This window comes from Cupressus sempervirens, chromosome 3 (assembly GCF_028749045.1).
Source record: "Cupressus sempervirens isolate cs-2001-9-10 chromosome 3, ASM2874904v1, whole genome shotgun sequence".
Classification (NCBI taxonomy): Eukaryota; Viridiplantae; Streptophyta; class Pinopsida; order Cupressales; family Cupressaceae; genus Cupressus; species Cupressus sempervirens.
In genome coordinates, this window is record NC_143120.1 from 723,223,817 (window position 1) to 723,251,221 (window position 27,405).

The following is a 27,405-nucleotide window of genomic DNA, read 5'->3' on the forward strand; positions in this document are numbered from 1 at the left end:
ACACACACACACACACACAATTGATCTGGAACTATAATTTGACATAGCATAAAAAACAAATTAGTAATGTAACATGATTAGGAATAGTTAAATTGTAACAATCTCCCTCTCTCTCTCTCTCTCTCACACACACACACACACACACACACACACACACACACACACACACACACACAATTGATTTGGAACTATCACTTCTCTATTAAGATTTCTTTTTTCCATAAACAACAGACACCATACATATATGCAAAAACTAGATCAAACTTCAAAGTGAATAGATTTCCACAATCCATAAGTTATCTTAATCTTGCTTCTAGATTTGATTGTGTAAAATTTCCTCTACATTGACATGTTAAATCACACTTTGTGACCATGACCTTCCAAATCTCTTTGACATATTCATTGCACACAAATGTACAATAGTTAGTTATTCTAAAAAAATGGATTCTTGTTGATTATTATTCATAAAACACAGGTTAACAAGTTGGACTAAAAAAATACTATTGCAAATTGACTTACTATAAGACAACATCTCTACTTGTTTTATTGCTATTCCGGATTCAACTATGAAGTTTTTTGAGTCAAACTCATTGACCCATGTTTCACGAGTAGTGGTTCACACAAATCCATCTCTCATAAGATTGAATGAAACATTTAACACTTATTGCATCTAGACAATGCTCATAGAAGTGAAGCACAATTTTTTTTTCCAGAAAGTCACCCCTCCCAGTACTGCTCCAATTTGAGCATACTTAACTACAAAGTTTTCTTCCATGTTTAAACCCACTTTATATGCAACCCTACATGCAAAACCTTAACCAAATGTTGTGCTTTATGACCCATTCAATAGAAAGCCCCTTAAGCTCATTAATTGATATGTAGAAAATATTTTTCCACAACAAACTAAATTGTAATATTAGTATCAAAATTCTACATTTCAAATCTCTACTTATCAATTAATTTTTTATATTAAAAAATTATATTTAAAAATAGAATTACTTACATCCAATACAAGCAATAATAACAAATGAAAGAATATTTAGAAGACATTGGTGAACCCCTAGCGCCCACGCGTGCTGTTACAAAACTTTTTATTCACACGGGTGGGAGACCGCCAATCTAAAAGCCTCTAGAACCCTAATTTTGTAAACAAAAAAGCAATGATAACCATTTAAAGCTCTTCTTTAATACCCTTGAACAAATCAGCGTGTAATTGCAAACATGCTTTTCTTAGGCCAAGCTTTTTGAATCTTTGCTTCGTGAAGGCTAAGGCAGAGCAGAGAAGTTATTTTGGTTTTTTTCGTAGTTGTCGACATTCAAAGCAATTACACCTTGATTTCTGTTTTCTTCCCTCAGATTCGAGCCTACATCTCTTCCAGAGCATTTCGAGTATTTTTTTTCCCATCGAAAATGGTACAGTGTTCTCTTTTTCGACCTTCATTCACGCAAAATGTAAATGCAGGTTACTAGATTTAGCATATAATTAATGAGTCAAGTGCCTGAAACGCTGGGTGTAACAGTTTAATTTCTATTGATATTCTTTGTTTACCGTTATAGGTTTTTGCGTAAAATCAAACCCTAACGGAATTTTTCTTAACGATTAAGTTCATGCTCTGCTTTCACGTATGCGAGAACTTGGCTTTGAAGCTTGCTGTATTCGTGACAAACATCGTGATAAAATAGTCAATCGGAATCTTGTATTGACTCTGATGATTTGTTAGAGATTCCTGCTTTGTTTAGTCACTAGCAGCGCCGTTAGGGTTTGTGCTTATACTGGTCTTTAATTAAATACTAGAGTTGATCGAAACACAAAGGCAATAGCAGTTTCCTAGAAAATATTCACTTAGGTTTTCTTGGTACGGTCGAAAAGTGGAAAGATATAACAAAGACCAGAGGACAAAGCCTACCGGTGAAGAATGCCGGCTTATTTACAAAAATGATGAAAACTCAGCAAGGATTGATTTCCGGGATTAATATTAGAAAGAGGCTAATTTAACAAACTGTTTTTCCTTCAGTCCTTGGCTTCAATCTAGAGAGAACCGATTATTTTATGTCCTATGGCATGCGAGGAGTCATGTAAGCGTGAACACTTTTATAAATGACCTCTTAAAAAAGTCTCCTAGAGGGTGCTCATTTCCCAGTTTGGTTTTATGTAGGAGGAGATCTTTTTTAATGGGCACCAGGCAAAATATAAGTTGCCTATTGGGCAGTTACCTTTGCAAACTTAGTCTAAAGCATGTTCCTCTCTTTTTCTGTATAAGATGATGATGAGCTCCCCTAATTTGTCGACAACACCCTCGCTAAAAAGACTATACCATGATCCAGCTGTCAAGATATTAGCATAATTGCTCCTGATGTTGCATTAAGCATCAGAATCCAAATGAAACATCTTTCAGATTCTATTGCCCCAGAACTGCAAAGGACACACACCCTTTCTTTGGATGTTTCCACTCCCAGTTTCATAACTAAGCTGATGAGAGTTAGTTTTTATTTGAGCAATGAGAAATTTGGCTGTCCACATGGTACAAGCCTTCATGTATGCTTTTTGAGATAGATCACAAGGGGGACTGAACTCCTCAATATAATACTTTGATTTTCTCCCAAAGACTTTACCCAAAGAATGTTTGCTAAATTTGTTTATAACAAAAGATTTAATCTATTTGTTGCCTACCGGGCACCCTTTGAAATATATATTCAACTAGCCCATCTGCTGTAATATCTCATCCAAGTCTTCTTTCTTTTGGTCAAGCTATTGCTGAAAACAACATTTGGCCATCTACTTGTTTCCATGTTTTCAATTATTTTTAAATAACCTATGAGATGCATCACAGCAATTGCTTAACAGGGACTGCTTCTAATTCACTCAATGAAATATCATAATTAACCAATTTTTTTAATCTTAAAGCTGTTTGTCATAGAAAAAGAGCTTTATGTTTACAGTTTTTTCCAAACCCAATAGTAAATTATACGAGTCTGTGTCAGGAAAAAAATTAAAAACTGCATAAAAACATTAAAAACATGCATAAAAACATTAAGTCTTTCCTTCTCACTTGTAAACTGCATTTCTGTCATAGTTGTCTGTACTTCTGTCATCGTTGTCAGTACTACTGTCATTGTTGTCAGTGCCTCTGTACTTGATGACAACATTTCCAGTTGATCGCTACCAGATTTGAGTTCTTGAATACGAGTCCACTAAGTGTGGTGGGCCTGTCTTACGATTTAAGCTATACAATCATCTTTGATATACTAATTGTTTTTCTATCATTCAAAGTTTCATGGAAATATAAGGACTTATAAATTTAATCATATAAAATCTATAAAAGAGGTTAAGATCCTTTGTCCATAATTCTGTAAAGTAAATAGTTAAATTTGATCAACAAAATTAGTATGGTATCAGAGTAGGTCTGGGAGACAATCAGATGTTCTTAAATCTCACCTTTGTCAAAATGGAGAATGGTATGAGACAAAAGACAGACTTGAAGGTGACTCAAATTTTGCGGCTTGGAAATTGCGAATAATGTTGATCTTGAAGGAGCATGATCTAAAACAGTTTATTGAAAAATCAGACCCACCACCTAAAGGGAGTGATAAATTGAGTAGATGAGAAAAAGACAATACCAAGGCTATGAGATTACTAGTGGACGGGTTGAAGGATCATCTACTTCCTATGGTTACAGAAGTAGGCACAACACATGAAATGTTTAAAGCAATTGAAGAAATGTTTGAGATAAACAATACTACCAGAATTCTCACACTGAAAGGCAAGCTTTCCAATATTAAGATGAATAAAGGGGAATCCATCACTTCATATTTCATGAGGGTAACAGAACTAAGGAACCAACTCTCTACAATTGGTCACATCTATGATGACAAAGAATTAACCGTGATAGCTTTAAAAGGACTGCCACCATCATGGAAAACTTTTAGATAAGAAGTATGTTCTCGATCGAAGCTTCCCGAACTTGCTTGACTAAAGTCTGACTGCGTACAAGAGGAGTGCATGTTAATGTCTCAAGATGATATTTCAATTGAAGGTGATATTCAAATTTTCATAGCTTAAGTTGAAAAAAGGAAGAAACCTAAATTCAAAGGGAAAAGGAAACATATGGATTACTCTAAAATGTAGTGCTTTAGATGTGACAACTATGGTGACTCAGCATTACAATGGCTTGATAGATTGAAACATTAAGCATCCTTTGCCAAAGTTTGCAATTTGGATATAGATTCAAAGAGATGTCTATGCTAAAGAACTTCAAAATGTCCATTAACACGTGTGAAATATTGGATCAAGAGGGAGTTCTCTATTTCTTTATCATCTTCATCAAATTGCAAAATAAATGTGGAACACTTTCAAAGTGAACTTGACATGGTTACAATTTCTAGGATGGTCTCAGAAAACCAAATTATTGTAATATATTTTTATATAAATCTAACTTTAATATCACATTTATTTGTTTATATTTGCAATACATACTATAAGAGCTATGTGCCTTGATCTTTTCCTCCAAGAATCTTATTGTAGGAAGAGGAAACCTGATACTTCTTCAAAGGCAATCTTGAATGAGGAGCTTAGATGATTAATATTTAGAGGGAGTTCAAAAGTCCTCGTGAGTGACTATGATTTTAATGGGCCTACCCCCTGTGTGCATCATGAGGAAATGCTGACTTCCAAATGATCATCACTTGTATTTGTAGAAATTATTGGAAGGTGACGATCTTGACGATCTTACAATAACTTAAATCATTTTATGTAAATATTGAAATAGATCATGATGAATCATAGTTTGCAGACTCGGACTCGGAGAGTACTCGGTAGGCCCAAAATTTTGAACTCGGAAAAAACTCGGCATATACTCAACAAAAACTCAGGGAAAACTTGACAACTCAGAAAGTACTAAAATTTAAAATCTCTTAAAGAAAAATATATTATTTTGTAGAATACAATTACAAAATGTATTAAATTAGTAATTGACATTTCAATAGAGAACATGTATAGTTTTATAGCACTATAATGATGTGAAAAATGCATCTAATCCAATGTTTTCCCTGCATCAACATTTTTACCTATGTTTTTTAACATCTATAAATACACGAGAGTTAAACTTGAGAGTACTCGCCCAACAGAAAAACTTGAAAGTACTCGGCAACTCTGAGAGTACTCGGAGAGTTTGCAAACTATGTGATGAATTATATCCTGTAAATCAACAATTATTCATTTTATGTAAATGTTGAAATAGATCATGATGAATTATATCCTGTAAATCAACAACCAAGTGTTAGATGTAATTGTTGTGACGTTCTATAAGTTGTTTGTGTAGATATATAATAGGTATTTGGCATAGGTACATTGGCGTGGGGGATGAGGTGACAAGTTTCCGGGACGAGGGGACAAAGAGGCCTCAATTTGGAGACTGCAGGGGGACGGTGGTGGGGGATGGGAGGGGGGGACAAGGTTTATATTGTATATACTATACATATGATACTTAAAATGCTAATTATGAAAAGATGTATAACGATATAAGACATAAATATGAATCCTAAGTTCATCAAGACCGCTATTGCTAGTTTAGTTTACATTGCATTGAACATTGAACATTGAACAATGAACAATGAACAATGAACAATGAACAATGAAAGAGATCTAAGTTCTAAGTTCTAACTTCTATCAAATAACTTATATTTAAATAATCAAAGATTCAAATGGCATCAAAGTATGAGTGTCATTATCTCATCAATCATTCAGTGGCATCATAAACTTAATTACATCAAATAGCAATAACCATGATATGTTCACAATGTTCAATGTTCAATGTTCAATGTTCAACGTTTCAAACTTCAAATGACAAATATGATAATATCCAAGTCTTAAGTACAAACTACAAAATCAAAAGGCAAAATGTCAAGTACTAAATGCCCAAGGGCTGCCAAAATGTAGTAGAGGCTGCGTAGAGGCCTCTAATCATCCATGTCAACTTGAGGCTCGCTCAACAAACTCATCCTTCAAACTCTTGGCCTTTTCAAGGGTAAGAGCTGCGAGAGGAATACCAACCAACCCCGCATCAGAAGTATCTACATCCTTCATCAACCTATAAGGGTTCCTTTGGCTCTACATCCCATTGTGTTGTATGGCTCTGCTTGTACATGTGTGTCTTGTGATCTTTGATATGCAAGGCACAATGTACAACCACTTGCTTCTCTGCTTTCTTAGAGGTAAGTTTGTTCCTCTTAAGAAAGTGGATGAAGCTATATGTAGACCAGATCCTCTCAGAAGCTGAAGAACTAGATACCTTAGATAACATCATAACAATCAAATGACTAATATGAGAATCAAAAAACTGAAATTGAAATTCATGACTAAAAGACTAAAGTAAAAGTGAAATTGAAATCTGAAAGTGAAAAGTAAAGGTTCTAAAGTTGGAAAACATGAAACCTTAGAAAGGAGACAGATGGCTAGTGTGGTAGTTGTTGATTTGGGTCCATGACAATTCCACCACAAAATAGGATCATTGTATGCCATTGTTTTTATGTCGGCCTTTGCTCTAACTTGATAGCCCCTAAGAGTAGCAAATTTGGTCCGCTCAGTGCGAACCTTCCTTGCTGTTTTAATGTCATGCATGCTATCAATGCACTTGAAGAATCCTTACCTCACTTGAAATTCAAATTTTAAAATCAGTAAATTAATAAATTAAATATTCGTAAGTGCAAGTGTACTAACTTCTAACTTTCAAGTGCAAGAGTACTAAATTCAAAATTGATAATAGATTACCTCATCACCCTTTAGTTGTTGTAACTCTCCTAGGCCTAGGCATGTATCACTTTGGATTCAATGCATAAGCAACCATATGTAAGGGATTTTGAGGCCATTCCACTTACGTTGAATAATAGGCCGAATGTGCTTAGTGTAAAATGCTAAAGTCGGGTTCCTCTCTCGCACAATTGCCCTCATTTGGCCAAGCATAGCATCAATGCACTCGTGCACCTCTCCAAGAGTAGCTGCATTTGCATCCCCATATTTAGAGAATGTATTTTCAATCACTCCAAAATACATCACTCTATACTCTCTTTCACACTTAACCTCTGCTTTGTCCTGGACCCATCACACCTATTCCACTCATTTGTCATAACCATGAGTTGCAATGGTTCTTGCAACTCAATCATTCTCTCTAAAAGAATGATGTAGGATGTATATCGGGTCTTAACTGGTTTTGGGAACTCCTTCCTTGCGAAGCTTTTGAAAAGGGCATGTGATGTGTGATGATTGCAAATAAACATTTGCACATCTCTTGCATCGCTCACTACTCCCTTAATCTAGGGAATCTTCCCCATGTCCTTTAGTGCATTGTTCATGGCATGCACACAACATGGAGTCCACCAAATATGTCTATAAGTTGTCTCAACAAGTCTCCCCGTAGCTCTACGCACAGGTGCCACATTTGTCACTGTTTGGACCACATTTTGTGGCCCAACCTCCCCCATAGCATCCCAAAGTATATGAAACTAAAATTCAGCATCCTTTCGATGTCCTGAACAATCAATAGTCCTTAGAAAAAATGGCCTCTTTATGCATGTAATGATGATATTGGGGAGTGGATGATGCCTAATGTTTGTCCACCTTCCACGATGATGCTGCATTCATACTCCTCCCAAACAAGTCTCAAGTTCTCCTTCTCTAAAGCAATCTTGGCATACTCTTTATCCTAATCTGCAATTTGCGATCACTTGGTGGCACAAATGACAGTGCTCCCCTTGCAACTAGCTACATCATGTCCTTATAATAAAGATACCGTGTCACATGAAGAGGTATGTCATTGGAAAAAAGAAATCTACCAATGCCTTCCTCTATCTCATCTCTCAGGCAGGCATTAAATAAATTAGCAATGGGGCTACTTTCAGATGACACCTTTCTTTTCCCCTTGCTGGACCATGCTTCAAGCAGAGCACTAGATGTAGAAGAAGGACCCGAGGCTGCCCCTACAAATGATGTAGTGGTAGGTCTCTGCTATGGTCTACCCCCAAGACTAGGAGTAGAATAACGTGGCTGCCCTTCCTCATAAGCTTGCTGAAGACTTTGAACCTATTGCCTACTAGTCAAGGTGGTAGGTCTCAATGCCCAAGTCATCTGGAATACCCTAAAGATTGGTGAACTCAATTCTGTAATGCAAATTTTTCGATTTCGTTAAAAACTTGCATGCACCCACACCTTTTCCTATCCAAAAGAGGAAATGTGCATTCACTGTAGTGATGCTCCCAAACCATTTTGTCTTACAAATGTTACATTTCCACTTCTTTGTACCACCACTTGTAGTTGTTTGTGCAGTTGTCCTCGTTGCATATTGTCTGAGGGGAGATTTAGAATCATAACTACCTCAAACCCACTTTGCCAAAAGAGTGGAGGGGCAATCTCTAGCTGGTGGACCGGGTGGCCAACTATCTATTGATTTTGAATTTGTTTCTTCATTCTCTTCATCATGTTCAACCTCATTGTTATAATCTTCTTGGCTGCTATGACTATGAGAATGGGCCTTTAAATCCATCTCATCATCACTGTGATTTGACCTTGGGAACTCATTTTCACATTGCAGGGACGTGTCCCTGTCTCGGATGCTGACCCCCAGAACGGTAGGGATGCGTCCCCTTGTTACTATCGTATTTGGTGAATATCATGTGTTGGACTGTTTCCTTATTGAATACTTGGTGATTATCATATGTTGATATTTTGTAGGCCGTTACTCAAACTATTTGGTGAATATTAAATGTTGATATTCTGGAGGCCAATACTCATGATATCAAATGCGATATTAAAATTGTGGAAGTTTGTCATTCCTAAAGATTGCCAATGGTGTAATGTTTATTTATGCGTTTATCCTTATGAACTAAGAGGGAGTGTTAGTGTATAGTTCAGTCAAGATAAGATATAATTGAAAAGTGTGTGTGTGTGTGTCTATATATATATGATTATATCCTAATTTACTTGATATATAATAATATCTCATGTGATTGATTGTCTAGTCAACATTACAATTCGAACCATATGATAAGGTCAAATTAAGGTTTGTTTTGTTTTTGTTGACTGGGAGTTATGTGCTTGACGGGACGTGACTCCATGGTGAAGTCAGTCCCATTGGATGTGACTCCTCTTCCTTGAAACACATAAATAAGCGGTTGACCTGCAGATTAAAACATAGAAGACGCATAAAAACATTAAGTCTTTCCTTCTCACTTGTAAATCCTTCTCACTTGTAAACTGCACTTCTGTCATCATTGTCAGTACTACAGTCATTGTTGTCAGCGCCTCTGTACTTGATGACAGCATTTCCAGTTGATCGCTGTCAGATCTGAGTTCTTGAAAACAAGTGTACTAAGCGTGGTGGGCCTTTGTCTTACAATTTGAGCTATACAATCATCTTTGATATATGTATTGTTTTGCTATCATTCAAAGTCTTACAGAAATACAAGGACTTATACATTTTGTCAAATAAAATCTATAAAAGGGGTCAAGATCCTTTGTGCATAATTCTGTAAAGTAAATAGTTAAATCTGATCAAGAGGACTTATACATTTTGTCAAATAAAATCTATAAAAGGGGTTAAGATCCTTTGTGCATAATTCTGTAAAGTAAATAGTTAAATCTGATCAAGAAAATTAACATGAAGAGTCTGGAGATGCTCTGTATTATGAACATAATTGAATATATGACATAGTAATCATTGGTTTCTATTTTCTCTTGTGGAGGCAGATATAGGGATACATTGGTGCTCTGTGATATGAATGTGCTTGAATTTGATGAAATGATAATTGGAAGCAGTAATTGAATGAAATGTTACTGTATTGACTGTTATCATCTACTTATAATTGTTTTTACAAATGGCTTCACCAATTTTTGACCTGCTAACTGATGCTCTTGTTCGATTTTCATTTTCTGTTGTTTGACAGCTTCCTTTATCACTTCTCAAGACAGCTCAAGGCCATCCTATGGTATGTTTGTGTCAAGATTTTGCAAACCATGTTCTTCACATTCAGTCTTTATATATTTCCACATTAACTTTTGTGTGATTGCTCTTTCACATTAATCATTTGAATCAGTTTGTAAGGATTGTAACTGTTTTAAGTAAATGATCTATTCTGAATGCCATTCAGATTTGTATGGCAGTGTCATAAATCCCTGCTGTGTCGGCATTTACACATGTTTGAACCCTTTTGTAATGTTTAAATTCATAGCTAAGAACATCAAGTTAAAGGATTGGCTCATGCATAGACAAGAAGGGTTTGTTGCAACAGATATTGCATGGATGTCTTTTGCAGATAATACTAAATTTCTGATGCTCTTAGTATTAAGTAATTGGTTCTTTCTAATGCATGCAATTGCTGTTACTAACAATCTCCACTGGCAGTTGGTGGAGTTGAAGAATGGTGAAACATACAATGGAAACTTGGTTAATTGTGACACATGGATGAACATACATTTAAGAGAAGTCATATGTACATCCAAGGTAAGCTTACTGACTGTAACCCTTTTTCCTTCTGATAATTATGCTGTTTTGTGAACTCTAGTTTGTTCATCTATCCCGGAACTTCCACTAAGCAGTGTTTGGAATCTGTATTGTTTGCAAACCTTTAGGCTGATGTGGATTTTCTGTCTCTGAAATGGAGGTTTTTACTGTAGGATGGTGATCGTTTTTGGCGAATGCCTGAGTGTTACATTCGTGGGAACACTATCAAATATCTACGAGTACCTGATGAGGTGAGATTAGGAATTCTTATTCATGCATACAAGTGCAATTGAATTTCATGGCAAGCTGATAGCTGGAGAATGTATATTTGCACTTTTTGTTAGAAAATATCAGGAACTATAAGAACAAACAGTGAAGATTCAGTAATGAATTTGCTAGTGTATCAATTATCAGGAACTAAAAGAACACACTGTACAGAGTTAGTGATTTGCAAATATATTAGTATATAAATGGTAATTGACAAATCTTGTCATATAAAATAATTCTTGCAAACCAGAAGAGATTATCTGCTTTGGTGTTTTAATTCAATTAATCTTTTGATTACCCATTTTAAAGCCAACGTATAATTGTTTATTGTGTTTAGTGAAACAGACATTGAACTTGAATTATGTAAATTTGAGCTGGGTTTCAATGTTTGCTAATATTTTTAACTGTCCTTTTCAAACTGTATCTAAAGAAGCAACAGTTTATCTAAACTTTTTTCATATGTAATGAAACAAGCATTGAACTTGAATTGTGCAAATTTGAGCTGGGTTTCAATGCTTACTAATTTTTTTTTAAGTGTTTTTATTTATAGAACTGTATCTGAAGAAGCTACAGTTATCTTAACTTTATTGAGAGTTAAGTTCATCAAAGTTTTAAGTTGTATGTGAAACAATTCAAAATGCTCCTCAACTTCATTGTAATGTATCTTTGCAAGGTTATCAGATATTCCTCTCCTCTCTTGGTACAATTAATTGGCATACCTGATATGGAAATGCCACTGCCCTCCCTTGGTATGTGTATTGGCATACCCAATATGGATATGGGTACAATATGGCATACACATCATGCTCCCTCATACCTAAAATGAGGGAAAATTGTTTGCGAACTCGAAACATTTAGATTTGGCAAAGTAGTGGCTTACATTGTATCTAAACAAGTATTAAAAAGGAACTAAAAACAAAATTTTTGAAATGGTAAAAACCATTTAATCTTAAATGATACCCTATTTTGGATAAATACATGCTCAAACTAAGTCATGAGTTTCATTTGAACATTTCAAAATTTGGTGAATAGCGAACATATAATTGTTTTAACGACACATTTGAGTGATTGAATGCATATATATTTTTAATGGAAAGCAATCTTCATTGTTGGTCCATTATCATGTGTGGCGAGCCTTAGTATGGAAAATGATAACCCAAGGATTACCTTGATATTCTATATTAACAGAAGGAGTGAAAGCCTCCTTAACTAAGAATCACAAATGATTTATCTGTAAAGGAAAAGATTGACAGTGAATAAAGCAAAGGTAAGATAGAGAACTAAGAAAGCAAAGGATAAGATTTATAAGTAAGACATCATCAAGGTTAACTTGCCACAAGCTCATTGAGAAGTTCAATGATGGAGTCAAATTTAATGGGACCATTAATCATAATATCACATACAACACCAAGAAGGGTATCACTAGTATGCAACTGCCTAGCATCCTTGAGCACCACTAAGATAATTACAGGTAGCCTCCTTCTATAGTGACCTTCAATACCAATTCTAACCCATGACAAATGCGTGTATTGGTAAGCATTTTTGTCACAGAGAGCCATATGTCTATATTTAGCAATTTCTTTTGCAAAGAACAATTGAAGCATGCCTTCAAAACCATTAGTTATCTTATGTTGTAGTTTAACAACTTTCCATAGTTTTTTAGATTGATATTGAGGAATTCCTTTTAGACCTCTTACATCAGGATAGAGTTTACTTGGACTCTTACTAGGAACTTTAAATCGACTACAAATTTTCATCTACATCATGCATGGAGGATACAAAAGATAAACTATTTGAAGAGTGTGCAAGAGAAGAAGTAATATCAATTTGAGCAAGATAACTTGTAGAGGGACTTGTTATTGCTGGATGCAGAAGTAGAAGGCACAATACTAAGCTCAGGAGCATTGAAGTTGCTCCAGGAGTATTGCACATGTATTCCCCGAGACCATCTCCTAAAATTGCTTAGGCACTAATCAATGTGACTAAATCGGTAGATCATCACTCGCATCGCCATAACTATCGACAGAAACACCAGGACGCAAGAGTTAGTAGTGCGAGCGAAGGACCAAAATTGTTTGGGCAAACCCACTTCTCAATTAGTTCTTATTCCTATAGCAGGCGGGGGTTTTGTAGCAAGTAGTAGGTAGCAGATAACAGGTAGCAGGTAGTAGGCGAGGTTTTTTTAGCAGGCAACAGGCAGTTGTTTTGTAGCAGGTAGCTGGTGGGGGATTCTAGCTTCTTGTTTTCAACTGGATATGTTGCTGAGAGCAAGACAAAGGGGATCCGAACCAAAAGTGTAGTGTGGAAGACAACGAGAATTTGAGCCTTTGACCATTGGCAATGAGGCAAGTGGATAGTGGGACCCTCCCATCATTTCAAACTTTCTGGGGCAAACTTCAATAATTTTTAATGGTGATAGGTCACGAATGGTAGAGTCAGGTTGACACTTTTCTCTTTTTTGCTCTCCTTGACTTTCTTATTAGCATTTTTTGTATCAATATGTATTGAGGATGGTAGAGACAAATCTACCAAACCCTCAAGCCACAACCACATCAGACCCTCTTAAACAACACAGTAAAGGCTAAAAACTAGAAAGAGCTTATAAACACAGCCTTTTCGGAAAACCTGGGACTAGTTATAAATGGTGTTGACATGCACGATCTAGAGGTTGGGCCTAGGTGGTCGGGTCAGGAGGGGCAAATGATGTCTGGAAGTTGGATGATACAATTCACAAATAGACTCCTAGACAATGAACCTAGCATACAAACAAAAAACATAATTGGATCGTGGAACCCGAGCTTGGAGTGGGTAGACTTTACTAATGGCAATGGAGTGATGATTAAAGAAAGATTAATTTTTGTCAATGCAAAGCAATACAAGGGGATCCTTCGGCGTAGACAAATACGCAAGATGAGGTAACCTAAAAAGAAACTACTCATCATCCTTCCAAAGATAGTTAAAAACAACTATAATATGACCTCACAAGTAACTCAAGCTAAAATTGGGCAACATGAACAAGATGAAAGGGATAAATGGGAGAAAGAGGCTTAAGACAGTACAAACCAAAGCTGACATAACAATTGAGGAGAAGATGGAAAGGGAGGATGGATTCTGTGACCATCAACACACATACAGCCCTACAACCTCCCCACTTCTTTGGTCCTTTGAACTGTATGTGAACGAAATCATGTTGAAAGAAAAAGTTAATATAGAAACAAAGGATCAAATTAGAGATTCATGGATGAATGAAATCACAAAAGCTAGTAGGAGATTAGAAGAGGAAAACAAGATGCTTAGAGAGGAAGTTGCAAAGTTGCAAAACACTATGGAGTGAGGGTAACAAGAGCTACTCACTTTGAGACGAGAGGTACACAAAAACAAACCAGCAAAGGAGATTGTAGAGTCCTTGGATAAGGGTGATAGAAAACATATGGAAGAAAAACAATCAGCATTGGAGGACTTGAGAGAGAGAAATCGCTTTAAGGGAGAAGATAGAGGCAACCAATCTTGGGTTCAAGTTGTGAATGGGACTTCGTTAAATGCACAAATGGAAACTATAGAAAAAACAGGTTAGGAAACAATTAATAGAAGAAAAAGACAAACAAAATAAAGCAGCAAATTTCATAATCAAAGGTTTGAAGGAATTTGGGGAAAAAGAAAGAACAGATATCTTAGTGAGGCTTTCTGAAAGATCAAATAAGGTGGTCAGATAATATCCAACAGGCAGCCATAATAGGGAGGAAACCGGATAATAACAGATCTAGGCACATAAGGGTTACACTGAAAGATGTGGAAGACAAAAATGTAATCTTAAAGCTGAGAGGAATGCTGAAAGGCACAAAATTTTACTTTGAAGAGGATCTTACATTTGCACAACAAGAACGAAGGAAAGAATGGGAGAAGGTAAAGGCTGCAAGAGAAAAGGTACTTTAGGCCGGGTTGAAAAATGGCAAAGCTCAAATTAGTGACAGATCTACTTTCAATAGGTGAGCTAGAATTATAGAGGTTTCCCATGGAGGAAAGGATCGGGTTTGGGGTCCATAGCAAAAGGGAAAGATTTCATTATTCTCACAAAGACGCATGAACATGAGGGTTGCAAATTACCAAACTTTGAAGGCTGCAATAAAATCTCAGTATGGAACAAAGGATTGGAAATGGGGAATGGACATGAGGGGATTGTAGTGTTAATCAAGCAAGATTGGAGAGCACCATAGAATTAGAAAAAGAAGACCCAAACAAGAAATATATATGGCCCAAACTAGTAGAAAAAGGTGCTATAATATGGATGGCTGCTTGCTATTTTGCCCCAAAAATTTCTTGTACAAGAAGAATGGTCTTTACAGTGAAGACCCTTATGCCACTTTAAAAAAAGACATCTTGATTTACGGTTCTTCAAGAGGGATAGTTCTAATAGGTGATTTCAATGCAAGGACAACAGACAATCAGGCCACTCAGCTGGACAGCAGGGAGGGGGTAGAGGATAATCCTATTTGGTTAGAGGAAAATGGGGATCATATATGGGAAAGGATCTCAAAAGATGGGTAGGGTATTGTGTCCCACTTTGGGGTTGAACTGCTAGGAGTTTGCAACTTGCATGAGTTAATCATTTGTAATGGGATGGCAAAGTGGCTGAGCTCGAGAGGTATCACATGTAAGACTTTCTATGGTCACACCATGGTGGACTACATCCTTTGTTCTCAAACTTCTATTTCTAGACTGCTGGAATTTAAAGTTGGGGCATGGCTACATCCTTTGTTTTCAAACTTCTAGTTCTAGATTGCTGGAATTTAAAGTTGGGGCATGTCCTATCGAGTTGAAGTTTGATCACATGCTACTCTTAGTGAAATTGAATATTCAAAATCAGAGAGTGCAGGAAGCAGATAACATCTTGCACAAGAACAATAACTCTCAAGGGAAAATCAGCTTAAACCAAGAAAATCAGGAGCTATTTGTGACCGCATTGAAGCATCATCTTCAAATCTCACAAGCGAACAAGGAGCATATTTACAGCAGCCAGCTCACACCTGCAATCCATAGAGCTTTAGAAACATGTAAAAGATCTTGGTCTAAAAAGAGTGACAACAACACTTTCCCTTCAAACCCTTGGTATGACAGAGATTGCAAGGCAACAAAAAAAGCACTCAAAAAGGACGAATTGAACAAGCAAAAGAAAATATCATATGAGAAGCTAGTAAGAGATAAAAAAGAGATATATGTCACATCAAGAAGAGAAGATCTATTCTCTTTGGGAAAACACAATCTTAGGAGGTTTTTGAAAGAACTACAACAAATGAAGCAACAAATTAGAAACAATATTATCGACAGCTAGTGATTTGAGTATGCAAAACTCCTATGAGAGAATCCAAGATAGAAATACACCTCCTAGAATTAGCACCTATATTGAACTTTTCTTGGTAGAGGATATTAAGAAAGGAATAAAGAATCTAGCAAGTAATAAAGCAAAAGGTATTGATGGGCTGCAAGCTGAAATTTTAAAGCGGGGCATGGAACTTCTCGCTCCGCAGATTCTAGATATTTTTGACAAAGTTAATCAAAATGACTTTTTGACAAGTTGGACGACCAGCATGGTCATACCTCTACACAAGAGTGGAGATATCAACAATTCGTTTAACTACTGCATGATTATGGTTAATCCCCTCCTTAGCAAATTATTTGGGGGCATGATAGAGCGTAGAATCAGTTGCTAGGCTAAGAAAGAAGAAAAGAGCAAAAGGGCAGGTTGGGCTCAGACCTAAATATATTGTGATTGACCTTTGCATCACTCTTAGACACCTTATTGAGAAGGCTTAGGATATATCCAAGGCAAAGAGGCTTTTTGTTGTTTTGTGGATTTCAAAAAAGCTTTTGACATGTTCCCTAGAATTAAACTTTGGAAATAGACGGAGGAACTTTAAATTCCAAATGAGTTTAGAGCGGCTGTTCATAGACTTTATGAGAATGTTAGAGCTAGAATCAGAACAAAAGATGGCATGTCAGAATGTTTTAGAAGTGATATTGGGGTTAAGCAGGGATGCCCTCTCTCGCCTACCCTATTTGGATTATATATTGATAAGTTGGAGGAATTGTTAAATAAAACTCAAGGGAGAGGAGTCCAACTTGCCAAATATGTGGTGTAGTTGCTTCTCTATGTGAATGATCTTATCCTAATTGCACAAACAACCAAGGCTCTAAGGGCCTGTTTAGTTGCGGGAATAGGAATGACTATTCTGGAATAGAAAATGGGGCTATGTATTCCTGTTCTTTGTTTGGTTCAGCCAATATTTGATGGGGAATTTGCGGATCCCAAAATTATGTTTTCTAAAATAAATAAAAGTGGAATAGGAATACTTATTCCAATAGCACCTATTTGGGTGGAATTGCAAAACCCCATTTTTGGGCCAAAATTGGAATACGTATTCCTATTTTACTTTGTATTCCAATTCTGATTTAGTGCATCCAAACGAAGAATTCAAAATTTTAAGAATTTACATAGGCCTATTCTGCTTGTATTCCCGTTGCTAAATGGGCCCTAAGAGAACACTTGAAAACTTTGGAGAGCTTTTGCCACAAAGTTGGGATGCAAGCGAACACTAGCAAGACTAAAGTTATGGTGTTCTCTCTAAGAAAGAAATAAAAAGTTGACTTCCACTTTGAAAGAAATACTCTTGAGATTGTGGAAGAGTATAAATACTTGGGCATAGACTTTAACAACAAGCTCAATTGGGAAACTTATAGAGTTAAGCGGATACAAGGGGGTTGGAGGGCTTTCTTTTTGCTGCAAACCAGGTGTAGACAGGCTGAGTTTTGGGATTGGAAAATAAAAAAGACTCTTTTTGGACTGCTGGTCACCCTTGTTGTGTTATACTTGTGCGAGGTTTGGGGGAGCAGCCTATCCAACTACAAATGGAAGTAAGTAGAAAGAATACAAAAGAACCTCATCACTACTTACGTTAAAGTCAAATCAACTATACCATACGAGATCCTCTTGGCTGAAGCAGGGATGTTCCCAATAGAAGCCTTTGCGGTTATACCTCTGTTAAGCTATTTAAACAAGGTGGAAAAATATGGACAAGCAATGATGGCCCAAACTAGTGGTTGAAGAGGGGCTAGCCCGAAGAAAGAAAACGTGGATGTAGCAAAACGAAAAATGGCTAACGAAGTGGAACATCAACATATTGGAACACCCCAACACCAATGAAGAGGTAAAAAGGTTTGTGCTGGAAAAATTTAAAGCAATTATGTGGACAAAACAAATGGGGAAGAAAAAGGCCCACTATGTGAAAGAGTTCAACTCCACGTGGTGCCATGAGATTAAAGATTACGTACGTGTAGATATGAAAGCTAAATATAGGCTATTAGTGGCGCAGTTATGAACGAGATCCCATCATTTATGGTGTGAGATTGGGAGGTGGACGGTGCCCAAGGAGGATTGGGAAGACAAAAAATGCATCTACTGCAATAAAGGATGTGTCAAAATGAAATGGCATTTCATCTTTGAGTGTGCGGCATACCAAGATGTGAAAGCTAAATATAGGCCATTAGTGGCGCAATTATGAACGAGATCCCATCATTTATGGTTTGAGACTGGGAGGTGGACGGTGCCCAAGGAGGATTGGGAAGAAAGGAAATGCATCAACTATAGTAAAGGATGTGTCAAAACAAAATGGCATTTCATCTTTGAGTGTGCGGCATACCAAGATATCCAAAAGTAGTTCGTATTACAATAATAGATAAGACGTCTATTATTAGTTAATGGTTATCTTGTAAATATCTTTAGCTTTAGTTTGCTTTCGTTTTTTGCTTTCTCTGGAATAGAATGTTTCTATTCTTTACGATCGTTTCCTAAGGAAACATCGTCTCTTCCTTTTGTATAAATTGACCTTTCGGTCTCTGTTATTAATAAGCAAGTATTTACCAATTACCTCGTAATATGTTATCAGAGCTAAATACTTAAATTTTTTCGGAAAAATTTATAATTTCTTCTTGAAATTATTTGTTTAAATTATCCCAAAATTATTTCAGCTAATTTCTCCAAAACCCACCTAGGGTTTTCCTGCTTGGAGAAATTCCCGAATTACGGGTCTGCAAATCGCGTGGAAATTGTGGCCATTTTTTGGAGACTCGCGTTTTTGGGGTGAAAATCTGCATGTTTCTGTATCAAATCTTCATGCTCTTAGCCGTCTCAGTCTGTCATCGTGCTCTGGGAAGCAGATTCGACCATTTTTCATCAAGAAATTTGAAGTTTTTTCAAGTTTTTTTCAGCTAGGCCGTTTTTTTTCGAAACCCTAATTTTTGGAGTCGAAAACTTTTTTTGTTTGCAAATTCTTGGTGGGTTTTTCGAGAGCTCAATTGGGTTGTCCATTTTTTTTGGGTGCCTTGATTTTCAAGCTCTCTTCTGGCTCATTCTCTGATTCTTCTCGAAGAATGTGCCTTCACAGATTTTCATAGTTTTCCATTGAAAAACGTGCCATGGCATCTCTGACAAATATTCTGCTCGAGCATAATTCCAAATTCAATGGTCGCAATTATGGAACCTGGAAGCAACGCATCATCGCAATCTTTGAATATCGAAACACCGATCAACTTGTTCTGGGTGTTAAGCAACGTCCAACTTCTCCAGGTCCTGATCAAGATACATGGGATCTGAACAATCGAGAGGCAGTAATGCTTCTCAAAACTCTCCGTAGCTGATGACCAGCTTTCTCAGATTCCATCCGGCAAGACAGCTGCCGAAATTTGGACACATCTAAAAGGTCTTCATGAGACTTTCGACAATAGCAGAGCCTTCTTTCTGAAAAACACTCTGTTTTCTATTGTCATGGATGAGCGCACCTCGCTCCAGGCACACCTGAATCAGATTCAGGAAATCCGTGATCAGTTACTTGCCATCGATCGCAAGATGGAGGAAGAGGATATTGTGGTAATCACTCTTCGGAGTTTACCAAATTCCTATGAGCATTTTATCAAGACTTTCAGCATCACATCTATTGGTGTTGATCTAAAGTTCACTGATCTCTGCACCCTGCTACTTCAGCAAGATCGGTGGAAACAAGAGTTCGGTAGCAGCTCCAGTTCCACCTCCACTGAGCAAGCCTTTGCTGCGAAATCCTTTCAGAAGGATAAGGGCAAGTTTCAGCAACCATCTCAGCAGAAGTTTTCTGCTCCAGCATCCGATGGTACCAAAAAGAAGAACATTCAATGCAACTATTGCCACAAGTATGGTCACATGAAGGTTGCATGTCGGAAACGCTTAGCTGCCTAGTCTAAGCAATCAGGTTCGCAACCCAAAGCGAACAGTGCAGAGCACACTGAGTAGGCGGAATCTGCCTTTTATGCCTTCATGGCTAAAAGACCCGCAGATCATGTGCAGTCATCTGCCTGGTACATTGATTCAGGTGCCTCTTGACATTTCACTCACCGCAGAGACTGGTTTATTGACTACCAGCCTTATTCAGATTCTGTTATCTTTGGTGGTGGAGAAGAGTACACGGTTGTTGGTAAAGGCAACATTCAAATTTAGTCTGTTGGGAGGAAGCTCATATTCCTTGATGTGTACTACGTTCTAGGGATTGAACTAAATCTACTCTCGGTCAGTCAGTTGCTGCGACATTCTCCACACTTGGCAGTCACCTTCGGTTCACATCAGTGCACCATCACTGATTGGGCGACTAAGTCTACTATTGCAGTTGGTCTTGAGGATCATGGTCTTTTCAGACTTACTGATTTTGGTGATTCTCAGGACTTAGCTATGGCTGCTCGGCGATCTTCCATCAGTACACTTTGGCATCAGCGATATGGGCACTTAAATGTGCATTATCTCTCACAACTTGCTCGGGATGAGCTTGTTCTTGGTTTGCCAGAGATTTAAACCCAACACCTTGGAGTTTGTGACGCATGTTAGGCTGGGAAGCAACATCGCACACCTTTCCCCAGTGGCGATTCTTGGCGAGCTTCTCAAGTACTTCAGCTTGTTCATGCTGATATCTGTGGCCCTATGGCCACTCCTTCTGTTCTTGGGTACAGGTATTTTCTGTTGTTTGTAGATGATTTCAGTAGAAAAATGTGGGTGTATTTCCTTAAAAAGAAATCCTATGCATTTATTGTATTTCAGAAGTTTAAACCCTTAGTTGAAAAAGAGTCTGGGAAATCTATTATTACTCTTAGATCAGACAATGGGGGGGAATTTTGTTCTAATGTTTTCTCCAGCTTCTTGGATACACATGGCATCTAACGCTAGTTCACCACACTCCACACGCCACAACAGAACAGTGTAGTTGAACGTCGGAACAGGACAATCACCGAGATGGCTCGTTCTATGCTCGAACACAGACATGTTCCGAAGCGTTTTGGGCAGAAGCAGTTAACACTATAGTTTATCTGTTGAACCGGTCACCCACAGTGGCGGTCAAAGGTAAAACTCCGGAAGAGGCCTGGTCAGGTCGCAAGCCCAGAATCAGTCACCTGAAGGTTTTTGGCTCTCTTGCTTTTGTTTGGATCCCTGATGCTTCACGCACCAAGTTGGATGCCAAGAGTCAGAAACTGATGCTTGCTGGATATAGCAGTCTTCATAAAGCCTACCGCCTTATTGATGTTGAGACATCTCGTCTCATATACAGCCGCGATGTAGTCTTTGATGAGCAGCGAGGACCATTCATGCTTGTTTCTCCTGTTCCTGATCCAGCAGACCAGCCTATGCAGGTTCATGATTTGGGAGTTTGGCTTCCATTAGGTCCACCTGATGGGTGGGCTCCAGTAGCTCCTACAGCTCCAGTCCTGCTAGTGATACCTGTACAGCCACCTCCGGCTTCTCCTGCAGGATCACCTCGTTTTGAAGATGCTTCACCTGAGTTTGATCCAGATTCTTCTGATCAGGATCCTGCTGCTCAAGCATCTCCTAGTACTACTGTTGGTCATTCTCCTCTCCGGCCTAAGTGGTGGGCTAAGACACTTACTGATCTTCATGATGATGAGCTCATTGATGGGAGAACTACTCGGAAAAAGAGCAAAACTATAGATTCTGTTAACTTTGCTCTTATGGCCAACATTCACAGTGTGTTTGAACCTCAAACATATTCCGAGGCTAAAGGAATTCCAGAGTGGGAACAGGCCATGCAATCTGAACACCAGAGCCTGCTGAAGAACAACACTTGGGTCTTTTTTGATCTTCCCCCAGGGAAGAAACCCATTAGCTGCAAATGGGTCTACAAAATCAAATACAAATTAGATGGTACTTTGGATAAGTACAAAGCTCGTTTAGTGGCAAAGGGCTTTTCTCAGCGTCAGGGCATTGATTATGAGGAGACCTTTGCTCCTACTGCAAAGATGAGCACCATCAGATTAGTCCTAGCCATGGCAACACAGTTTGGCTGGAAGGTCCATCAGATGGACGTAAAGAGTGCTTTCCTGAATGGTGATCTCCATGAAGAGGTCTACATGACACAGCCTCCTGGTTTCAAGGTTGCTGGTAAAGACCATCAGGTTCTCAGATTGGTAAAAGCTCTCTATGGTTTGAAGCAGGCCCCTCGGGCATGGTACATCAAGATTGATACGTACCTCAGTGATCAAGGCTTCAAGAGGAGTTCTTCAGACTCAAATCTGTACATTAAGACTACTGACAGTGACATCATCCTTCTAGTTATCTATGTGGATGATCTGATCATCACTGGCAATTCGACATCTTTGATTTAGGGAATCAAACAACACTTATGCCAGTCTTTTGATATGACTGACCTTGGGCTCATGCATTATTGCTTAGGTGTTGAAGTTTGGCAACAGTCTTCTGGTATATTCATCTCTCAGTCCAAATATGCTAGAGCCTTGTTAGACAAATTCCGAATGCAGGATTGCAAACCTGCATCTACACCTATGGAGAAAGGTCTCAAGTTATCAGCCAAGTCTGATTCTCCTTCCGTTGATGATACTACGTATAGGCAACTAGTAGGCAGCCTCATCTACCTATCTGCTACTAGGCCTGATATCAGCTTCGCAGTCAGCTATATTTCACGCTTTATGACAGCTCCTAAGGCTGATCATTGGATGGCAGCAAAGCGTGTGCTTCGTTATGTGAAGGGCACTTCTGATTATGGACTTCTGTATTCTCGAAGTTTTAATCTTAAACTCAGTGGGTTCACAGATTCAGATTGGGCAGGCTCTGTTGATGATAAAAAGTCAACATCTGGATATGTGTTCAGTTTGGGATCCGGTGCAGTCACATGGACCAGCAAGAAGCAGCAGGCAGTTTCTCTCTCTTCTACAGAGGCTGAATATAGAGGGACTGTTAAGGCAGGATGTGAAGCTGTTTGGCTTTGTCGGATGCTTGGGGATATGCAGATGTCACCAGCAGGACCGACTACTTTGTTTGTTGATAACGAAGGCGTTATCAAGTTAGCATGGAATCCAGTCTTCCATGAACGAACCAAGCATGTGGATGTTCATTGTCATTACATATGACAGCTGGTTGAAGACGGGACTATAGATCTGCAGTATGTTCCTACCACAGATAAGACTGCAGACATTCTCACCAAGCCTCTTGGTCCTGATAAGTTTGTCAAATTCAGAGGACAGCTTGGTGTGTTAGATAGATTAACCATTAAGGGAGGGTATTACAGTAATAGATAAGACGTCTATTATTAGTTAATGGTTATCTTGTAAATATCTTTAGCTTTAGTTTGCTTTCGTTTTTTGCTTTCTCTGGAATAGAATGTTTCTATTCTTTACGATCGTTTCCTAAGGAAACATCGTCTCTTCCTTTTGTATAAATTGACCTTTCGGTCTCTGTTATTAATAAGCAAGTATTTACCAATTACCTCGTAATAGTTCGAGGACAGTTTGAAGGAGGGCCAATTACACTAGATTTTTGAGGAAACATGACTACGTAAAACAACAAGCTTCCTAAAGAAGATCCAAACCAGGTGGGCCGACATTTGAAAAGAACGTGAAAAGGGTCCCATAGGTTGGCTAGTCTTGTGGACGTCATTAAAATACCTTCATTCATTCATTCATGTAAAAACTCACTTGTTCATATTGCTTGTTGCTAATTTCCTTCTCAACTTGTCCAACATTTGAAGATTTGTCCATGGTAATGATTCAATAAGGTGAAATTCACAATTCTACCCTATAAATGCCGTATCATGGCACAAGATGAGACTTACAAATGAATTAACAACATTTAAGGATATTCTTAGGACATTTAGAACTGATATAACAAGAAGAGAGTTTGGGCAACAATGGAAAATGAACTATAGATTGATATTATAGATATTGCTTACAAAGAGTTAACCCATTATTGTCAACTGAAAACTAGTCGAGACTTCAACTTGGGATAATGATGGAAATTTATATTTATATTTTAATTTAGTATTTTAGTGGTTGGGTTAATTTAACCAAACCTAATGATTAACTACAAAGGGGGGGTGATTGGGTCAATCGTTGTGGTGGGATCATAGTTGGAAAACTCGCCAAAGTCAAAAAGTTGCCAAGGCCTGAAAAAAGAAATTGGGGAAAACTCGACCAGTTCTTGGGAAAAACTTGGGAACATAAAAAATTGCTTAAATTTAATTATAGATGCATTTTTTTGTAGGATGCGATGAGAAGATGCATCCAATGAGTCAATAAGTGAGAACACAAAAGAAACAAGCTTAGCCTAGATATATATAAAGTCGAGTTTTACCAGCCTTAGGACTACATTCTTGGATTTCTAAGCATTGGGAGCCCATTTTGGATGCAGGGGTTTAGATTTACCCGGCTGCCAAAGGTTGTTTCATTATTGTTTTTGAAAATGTTAAGGATAAGAATAGAGTTTTATGTGAACATTTTTGGTGTTGGGAGGAGAAGTTTCCATTAATGCTAAAGCCATGGCATCTAGATTTTTTAATCCATCAACAGAGATTTTGATAAGGTTTCGGTTGGGTAAAGCTGCCAACTTTGCCCCTTCATCTCTGGTTTGATTTTATGTGAGAGGTTATTGGTAATGCTTTAGGTGTGTTTCTAATGGTTGATGATGGTTCGTCAAACCTTCTTCGTTCTACCTTTACCCGTTTATTGGTTGAAATGGATTTTACCGAAAGTTTTCCAGCTGAAATTCCAGTTAAATCTTCTAAGGGTTTTTGGACACAAATGATGGATTACGAAGGGATCCCTCTTAGATGTAGAAGGTGTTTTCAAACACGCCATGTTGCTGCAAATTGTGAATAGGGGAAAGGTCCTAATACCTCAACATGGTGGAAAGATGTATCAACTTCACGCTATACGGTGGAGAAGAAAGTAGAGAAACAAAGGAGTTTCTTTGAGGTTATGGGTGAATATGGGGGTTGTGAGGTGCCTTCTGAGCCCGATTGCTCTCTAAGGAAGCAAAGGGGAAATGAAAACCTAGTAGATGGTGTTGCATAGGGTACTCAAGTGGAGGTGGGTACGTAGTTGGAAAGGAGAAGTCCAAACTTATGGATCAAAATGGACAAGATGATTTAGCACATGATGAAAATATGGTGGATGAAGAGGGATCTGATGCAGAGGATAGTGGGAATGAACATGATGAGCTTGCTGGTCTGAAACAAGCTGAAGACTTTAGAATGGAGGAAGGGTGGCAAGTGGTCAAGAGGAAAAAGGAAAGTTTTCCAAGTAAATTAGATATGGTTCTTAGATCTCACTCACAATGGGGGGGGGGTGCGGATTCATTTGTTTCCTTTCTCCAACTTTTTTGGTGATTGCTTTGTTTTGTGATGGGATGGTGGAACCTTTGTTTCCACTCTTGTTCGGGGCATGGTCTTCTTAGCTTATCTTTACTTTGTTCTATCCTATGGGACTATTTAATGTTTTGGCCATGTTATAGGTTTCTTATGTGCTTCCTTTACTTTATTAATAAAATATATTATGTTACTGACCAAAAAAAATCAAAAAACTAAGGGCGAGGTAGAAGTAGAGGGTCTAGTTCTAAAAGTCGTTAGTGGGCATGACCTCATGTACTCCCTCATTATGTCTAACTTAGTTTGTAGGTCATCCTCCATCTTGGATGTAGCTTTGCCTTTAGCTTCTCTTGGCACTAGCAATGACTACTAATTCAACTCGCTCTTATCCAATGTGAAACTAAATCCACTGCCCTCCTCCGTAGCCCACCTCTCCAAATCATTGAAGTCATCCTCTTTAAAAATCACCACAAATTTGCTTCAAATTGGTAGAGATCAATTTTCAAGTGTTTAGAAGACTATTTTCCCCCTTTTAGAAAAATACAAGTGAAGAAATGAGAAATAAAATTAATTTGGGCCACTTCTTGCCTTTAAGTGTTGTTATAAAATTATGACAGAGTTTTTTGGCAAAAACTCATCAAGTACTCGATTGGTTCTTCCCAAAAATTAGGAGAGTTTTTGGGGCTAGTTAAATTCATAAAAACTTTCGAGGCCAAAAAACTTTGCCAGTTTTTGCAATTTGCTAGCAGTCTGCTAGTAGCACATCAATGGGTGGGACAACCACACGACTAATGCTAGTCATGGTGCCCCTCAAGATGTACACTTGACTTATGATATTTCACTTTTGCAATTATGTTGCAAACATACTTCCACTGCAATGATTAACTTAGTAAACTTATACTTGAAAAACAATTTGGCGTGTTTTTGTCCTAGATTTTGGGCATGACAGTTGTCTATCAATATCTCTTATATGGACCACAACTAAATAATTGTGTTATTAAAATATTAAAAAAAATCAATTTGTATAATGGTGTACAACACCAAATCCCAACAGCTTTGATACCATATTTTGGAAATTGTTAACCAATATTGATTGCTCAATTACTTGATATTAACGAAGGAGCTCTAGTCTTTTTTAGATCAGAGTAACAAATTATTTTTGTAAAGGTTAAGATCAATAACTAATAAACCAAACAACCAAATGACAATTGAAAGATCAAATAATATTCCCGATGTCTATACTAGTGATTCAATTGACCGTTATAAACTAAATCTTGCAATATTACTTTAATAGGCCTATGCGTTATGATTGTTGTCAACTATTTTTCATTTCTGTGGAGGATTTTTAACATTTATTTCAAGAGATGTTATTTTCAACATTTGATTTGTTTACCAGATCAGCTAAGGAAATATCTATAATTATATTACTGCGTATGTAATATTGTGGTAGCAAGAAATATTTAAGTTGAATATTGATATCATATATTAATATTATTGATTTTGTATTATAGCTTTAGAATCAGGAAATGCCTATATATATATATAATTTCTCACACTTATATATATATATATATATATATATATATATATATATATATATTTGCACTATAGTTTATCCAAATAAAGCTACCAATTATTAACACTTCCTCTTAGCTTAGAGGGGATAAACAAGATTCATACACAATATGAATAACATATTACCTCAACGTAAATAATGGTTTCTAGAATGTCAATTCATATGACATTTGATCGATGCTACAAACGTCAACACTCCCTCTTAGCTAGGAAAGATAAATGGTATAATCATATTCCACATCTTGTGATCACATAGCACATGATATAAAGTATCATTTAACATATTATACTTAATTTTACATCACCTAACACGTGATATGAGGAATCACCTAAAACGTGTTACCCAGTTTTACCTATGACCTAACACGTGATATGAGGAATCACCTAACAAG

At 37.5% G+C, this 27,405-nt stretch overlaps 1 protein-coding gene across 1 annotated transcript in view; it reads left to right on the forward strand.

Moving 5' to 3' along the window:
- Positions 1 to 1,199: 1,199 nt before the first annotated feature.
- EMB1644 (Small nuclear ribonucleoprotein family protein) overlaps positions 1,200 to 27,405 on the forward strand; it is a 45,953-nt gene continuing 19,747 nt past the window's right edge. Inside the window, exons 1-4 of the mRNA XM_089821694.1 lie at positions 1,200 to 1,413; positions 9,934 to 9,975; positions 10,392 to 10,490; positions 10,664 to 10,741. Of these exons, the coding sequence (XP_089677820.1) occupies positions 1,411 to 1,413; positions 9,934 to 9,975; positions 10,392 to 10,490; positions 10,664 to 10,741 (222 nt within the window). The 5' untranslated portion in view covers positions 1,200 to 1,410. The remainder of the gene's footprint in view (positions 1,414 to 9,933; positions 9,976 to 10,391; positions 10,491 to 10,663; positions 10,742 to 27,405) is intronic.